Source organism: Lactuca virosa, chromosome 7 (assembly GCF_052849685.1).
Source record: "Lactuca virosa cultivar CGN04683 chromosome 7, Lactuca_virosa_CGN04683_v6, whole genome shotgun sequence".
Classification (NCBI taxonomy): Eukaryota; Viridiplantae; Streptophyta; class Magnoliopsida; order Asterales; family Asteraceae; genus Lactuca; species Lactuca virosa.
The window spans coordinates 126,582,615-126,589,322 of NC_136432.1; the positions used below are offsets into that span (position 1 = coordinate 126,582,615).

Genomic DNA, 6,708 nt, shown 5'->3' on the forward strand with positions numbered 1-6,708 from the left:
GGTCCCACATTTCGTCCTCCGGCTCCCAAGTCCATTCCGAGCTCTTGCGGTGCTGCCATTGCACATTCACTAACTCGACCCTCTTGTTCCTTAGATCCTTCGTCTTCCTGGCGAGGATGGCTACCAGTCGCTTGATGTAGTTCAGACTGTCATCCACCTGAATATTCTCTAGAGGCACTACTGCAGAGTTATCTATCAAGCACTTCCGCAGCTGGGAGACATGAAAGGTGCTGTGGATCTGACTATGTTCGGCCGTCAGATTAAGCCTATACGCCACCTTGTTCCTCAGATCCTTCGTCTTCCGTAACAATACCCGTTTCGCGTGTCAATGCAAGAATACATAAAATGAGTCGCAGTCCCTGTATAAACAACTAATGACAAAACAAACCCTACGCCAAAATATACTCACAAACATATTTTAATAAATTACAATTCTTACCCTAATTATGAAAATATATATCAATGTTAATCTTGCAATAAATAAACATTATTATTTTTAACAAATTAGATATTAAAAGCATAATGTTATAACTTGACAAAAAAAATTACATTTATATCTCCTTGAAATATCCCGTTTATGAATGAAATAATGTAGTTTCATTTTCATGAATCAAATAATATGACAACAAAAATTAAAGATATATTTTAATTAAAAATCAAATATCATCATTTATATATGAAAGTAACATATAAACAATCAAAGCAATGGATCAAAATTGGTTGCCCAAAAGTATTCATTTACATTGTTTGCTTGAAATTTCTTCCTTTTCCAATCGAACACAAAAAACTAAAATGAAAAAAAAAAATACAAGAGTCAATAACAGAATATAAAATTTGTAACAAAAAATAATTGTACAACCCTACAACCATATGGATTAATCAACAAGACTCATCATGTCTTGTAAAAATCTTTTGCCCCGGTGCAAGAATAGCCATCGGATCATATCTCGATTTCATCTCCACGAACCACAACCATCGATCCCCAAAGTGTTGCTTCCAATCATCTTCGGTATTGTAATGAGGAAGATACAACTTGAAATCGAATCCACTTCTAACACAAGTTTGTATGATTTCTTGATTTTGTAAAACTAGATCTCTAACAGAAGGGGACTTTTGATACGGATTTGTGAACCGGAGCAATGCAACTATATAAAAGATATCTCCTTCGGGTAATACTATTGATGCACGTTCGTCCCACCTAATTGATTATAAAAAAACAAAAAAAACAAAAAATTATCTCAAGAAGATATTGATTTGATCTTTAAAATGTGGTGGTCCAAAACAAAGAAAGGACCACAATGAAATGTACACAATGATGAGGGAAGATGGAGTCTCAATCAAGAAAAATAAAAAGGAAATAAAATTGATGAGAAAAACAAAATAAATAAAATGATGAAAATGTTTGTATGGGGTATAAGATAGGGACATTTTGGTCAGGAAGAAAATGAAATAGAACCATATGGTGTCATTGTAAGGAATGGGCCCAACGGGTTTGCGTTGTCGTTTCTGATTCGCCAGAGACTGCTCCGATTGCTACATCACTTGGGAATCTCGTTTTCCATCAAAAGATAATAGTATAATACACTACCATCTAAATTACCATCTTACCCCTCTTCCCAAATCCTATATCTCCCAAGTCCCACCTAAAATACGTTAACCTATAAATAACACAAAAATAGTAACCTCCTTTTGTTTATTACTTTATTATAATGCCATATTTTCTTAAATTTATTAAGAAATTGTTATATATTATAATTCGATATATATATTATACACATTATAATATAATAATAAAAAGTTAAAAATACCACGCTATAATGATCAAATAAATGATAACAAAGTGCAATTCCTTGTATTTAACCTAACAAAAATAACAAGTTTTGGATACAATAACATTTTAATTTTATTTCTTTGTATTCTTTAAGTTCTTATTTTTGCATATTAATGTATCCTAGTTTAAAAATTCTACCAAATTCTACAGTATTCTACTTATAACTTTTGTCTAATTAGATCATTATTCTTTAAAAATTCAATTCACACACCACTTTGAATTTCAATACGATTGATATAATAGGACAACTTTTAATTAAATAAAAACGAGAAAGGAAAATCAATATGATATAATAATAAACAAATCAATGAAAGTAATAGGATATTTTTTTTTCTCAAAAATTTAAATGAAACTACTTTACTATGTTTTGCATCAAGACTATAAATGAATGGTTGTAAGAGAAGTCTACTAGTAGAAAAATAATCATGCGTGAACAAAGTACATAGTTTGTATGACCTCATTTTTCTAAGAAGATCTTAACCACCCCATCTAAGCAAAATAGTCAACATATACCATATCAAATTGATCTCACTAGTCACCCTCTCTCCACTGGAGTACCCCACCACGGTCGCAATCGGCAATCCACCACATGGGACGACATGTAGCCCGTCCTCCACGTGACCATCATCACTGCACGCGTGGCCTTTATATTCTTTTCAACTAATTTTATCCCTCCCACAACAAGTTAACCTCGTGGACCCAAATTTAAACATCAAAATCGACCCCCAATTGATTCTACATCTTTAATATGTTCCTTCCTAGATTAGATTTTGGACTCGTTTGACAAAACTAGCTGGCAACTGGAAATTTTATTTATTCAGAATTGCTCGACAAAAATAACTGGTAACTTTTAAAGGTATAAAAGTACATAAAAACCAAAAAATAACAATTCGGAAAGCTAACCAAAAAGCTCTGAGAAGCTCATGTCAAACACGACTTTATCCGTTAAATAACCCTTTTACGGAAAAGTTCCATAAATCGATGGAAGATTTCAATATATAATATTATAGTGGCGGATTGGACGTTTAAGGATTTTTTAAAGGATAATCTGGGACTACATATTTTTAATAGTGTCAATGTCAAGGGAAATGAAATGAGATGATAGATGATATCATATTATATTATATTAAATTATGAGAAGGAGAATTACTTACTTGCTTCGCAGAATAGGATAGACTAACATAGGCCCCCCAATGCCATCTTTCAATATTTTCTTGAACACACAACGATCAAAATCCATGATCGAGGATTTGGATACAAATAGGTTGAGCCAAGGATGTGGGGTGTCCCATATGCCGTTTGCTTTTGCTTGTTTTTCGGCTTCTTTTACACGTAGTAAAAAATCCACGTAGGTGAGGTCCACCTGGAATTGGGTGTCCTCCATAAATCTCAGCCGTCCAAGCAACTTCTCTACTCTCTAATTAAAATTAAATAAATAAAAACTCAGAAAAAGGAACTGTTGTTGATTATGAAAAGCAAGGGCAAAAAGCAGGCGACAAAAGATGGGGTATTGAGCAAGAAGTGGGGGACCGAAAACGTCACCCAAAATCTCAATGACCAGCAAAACGACAGCGCACTGGAAACGCTTACGGTGAACAATATTAATGTTTTGGCCATTTAGGACAATGACAATATGCTCTCACCAGTGTCAAGTACGGGTGTCAATCTCGTAAATATGACCAAATTCTGTGGTTGTTTTTGCTACTTTGTGTCAGAGAATCCAATGGAAGATACTGTAGTTGCCTTATTGTCAGTTTTTCTAAAAACAACTGTGTATTGGGTAGCTGATGATGGGGGCTAAAATGGTAATATCACCCATACCCATCCATGCTGTCATCGGTAGACATACAAATAACCGGACCTCCTCACCTATTCTAGTGCCACGTGTACAGGTAAACACTTGCCGAATATTTTCTTTTGACTTTTTTTTTTGCTCACTTCACCCGTACTATAGTCAAACATCCTATATTGACATGCTTTTATGCACTAACCAAGGTCAATATAGTCAACCCTCGTATTTATTACACTCCCATCTTTTCATAAAAAGGCAAAACTAAATATGTGATAATTGTGTTTAAAGTGATTATGACAAAGTTATAATAATATTTGATTAGCCAAAGTTAAAATCATTAGAGTTAGGATTCATAACTTTACTCGATTCATTATCTTTATCTTTTTGGAATAATAATTGTGAAAATATATTTTTTTAGTAAAAAACATGGTATATATATAAGAAATGCCACATGGATACATGGTGATGCTATCTATATAACTAAGATTGAAGTAGGGGAGATGCTATGGTGATTGCGTATGTTGTCATCATCTACTTTTACATAAATATATAAAACAAATCGTACCTACATATATATTCATGCGATTTGAACAACATCTTTTAGTAAACCACAATTCCAAAACATTGTACCATAAAAAGAAAAGGATAATTAATAAATGTGGAAAGTTAAAACAATGGGACCTAAAGAATATAATAATAATTTCCACCAAAGCATATGGTTATAAATATATACATGCATGTCCTATATGACTTTGGCCATATCAATAAATAATTCTTCTTTTATGTTATGCTTGCCAATAAACAGAAATTAGAAATACCATGTTTTTCTTTTTATTTCTATTTAAAAAAAATGATTGGTTAAATATCGTGAAGATATATCCAATTATATGCTTAAAAAAAGTACCATTGGAATGGCGAAAAGTGGATTTGGTAAAGTGATTTTGATATCAGAAACAAGGAGCACTATAAAAAAAGATGAGGTGCGATGCATAGGATCAAGAAAAGACAGAGACTCACTGTATCGACTGTTGTAGAGCAGTTTCCCTTGTTGTAATGTAAAGCGACTTCTAAACAATACAAAACCGGGTTGTCGAATCGGGTCATGGGAGTCGGGTCGAAGGCATGATCCGGGTTAAGTAGCACTGATGGCCATCCGTTTACCGGGTCGTCGCTGTTAACAAACACGAATCCTTCAACGTAATCAAACGACTCGCCTTCTGACTGGGTTATTAACGACTCAGCGTCCTGGGTGAACTCGTCAAACTCGGAGTATACTACCCTTATCCATCTCACCTAATTGCGTTTCGTAAACGTGTAAGATTCAGCAAAAATGTGCGTACAATTTTCTAATGCACAAGGTACAATATAATAGTTAGTTAAAGGATTGACGAAAATACCAACCATATCCGGGGCGGGTTGAACAAGGATCCGAGCCCGAGTAATGATACCGAATTGTCCAAGTCCGCCGAGAACGGAGAAGAAAAGCTCCGAATTTTGGGTGTCGGAACAGATCACGGTGTCTCCGTTACCTGTAACAACTTCCAATTCTGTTACATTTGACGTTTGCGGACCATACCGGAAAGTCTGGCCGCTAACACCGGCGTTAGACAGCGTTCCGCCGACGGTTAACCCTAGGTAATCCGTCCACGACCGCGGGGAATAACCAAACTCCAAAACGCACCATCGCAATACGTCTTCCCATAATGCTCCACCGCCGACGTCGACGGCGTAACCGTCGGTGTAACGGATGAGGTCAATTCCGGCATCGGAAGACTCCTTCATGTCGAGGACGAGTCCTCTGTTGGCCATGGCTTGACCGTTGATTGAGTGACCGTTTCCCCTTGCCGCCACCGTCAGATTCGGCGATTGAGACGCGAATCTGATGACACTTGCGATGTCGTGGCTACCGGAAGGTCTGATGACGGCTAACGGCGTTGATGCATGCAAGCCGCCGAAGTCTTTTCCGGCGTAGCCGGTAGACCTGTAATCGATAGTGCCTTGAAGGTCCATGGCTTGGCATAATCTAGAAGCTGCTTCTTCGTCTTCTTGTTGGAGCATGGCGTCGGAGTCGTTCTCGTGAACGAAATGCTCTAAATAAGCTATCATCTTCACCGGGGGTTTAATCTCTCTATCTCTCTCTCACACACAGTAAAAACACAGTAAGGTGTTTCTCTCTCTGAAATCTGAAGGGGTTGGCTATACTACAACAAAACTTTAGCAATCTGCCGCTGCTACAGAATCTAAAGTAATCTTTTTTGTTTCTCTCACTTACACTATATTGGGTGGAGTTCTCGGGCTTAAATAGCGGCGGATTTGTATTTTAAAGACCACTAAAAAAAAATTTAATTCCATATTTACTTTCTCTAAATATCGACGCTTTTTAACAAAATAAATATAAATAAATAGATAATAAATTGTATCATTTGAACAGAGTGAATCGTTTGAACTGTTTTGTTAACGAGCCACATGACCCCACCAGAGCCCAATAGTAGAATACTTAAAATAATCTTTATATGTGAGAAGTTGAATTATAAACATTGTGTATGGAATTTTACATATCTACTAATACACTCATTGTGTAGGATCAAACACTATTAAAGATACAACGAACAATATAAAAAAAAGTCATAAAATTTTGTCATATTTTGGATTTTATGTGGAATTCTTTCATCAGACATGTTGATTTCGGATTGTGTTCATTTCATTTTCTATAACAAGGATGTTGTGGATCATAGAACAAATAGTGAATCAGCCATGCAAAAACCATGTGATGCTCAGATCAAGTTATGCTTAAGATTCACGAGTCTCACATCATTTCTAACCATAATCTTCAAATTGATGTGTCAGCTAACCGCATACACTCTATCTGTTGAGGACTAATAGCATCAAGTACATATTACATAGGTACTGGAAATATCAAAACTTGATATATCTAAGTGCATATGCAACCTAGGATCTAAGTTTTACGATTATAGCATCCTACTTTGAAAAACGACAATAAAAGAAAACTAACATATTGTTCACTTCCTTGTGAACTCGTATGTGCCAATTTGTTGCAAGATGAAGGATCCAAAGGAGAATCCCT

General features: G+C 35.6%; 1 protein-coding gene across 1 annotated transcript; it reads right to left on the bottom strand.

Moving 5' to 3' along the window:
• Positions 1-690: 690 nt before the first annotated feature.
• Positions 691-5,900, bottom strand: CKX7 (cytokinin oxidase 7). The gene is made up of 4 exons (XM_079059935.1): positions 5,025-5,900; positions 4,641-4,916; positions 2,986-3,248; positions 691-1,198 (listed from the first exon to the last, which is right to left on the bottom strand). Exons 1-4 carry the CDS (start codon positions 5,727-5,729, stop codon positions 880-882), a joined length of 1,563 nt encoding a protein of 520 aa, XP_078916061.1. The 5' UTR covers positions 5,730-5,900; the 3' UTR covers positions 691-879.
• Positions 5,901-6,708: the final 808 nt, after the last annotated feature.

Excerpts from the sequence above, each read along its gene's own strand:
- CKX7 (XM_079059935.1), bottom strand. The coding sequence starts at position 5,729 with ATGATAGCTTATTTAGAGCATTTCGTTCACGAGAACGACTCCGACGCC. Across the intron at positions 4,917-5,024 it reads TTCAACCCGCCCCGGATATG|GTGAGATGGATAAGGGTAGT; the intron begins GTTGGTATTTTC and ends AAACGCAATTAG. Across the intron at positions 1,199-2,985 it reads TATCCTATTCTGCGAAGCAA|GTGGGACGAACGTGCATCAA; the intron begins GTAAGTAATTCT and ends ATAATCAATTAG.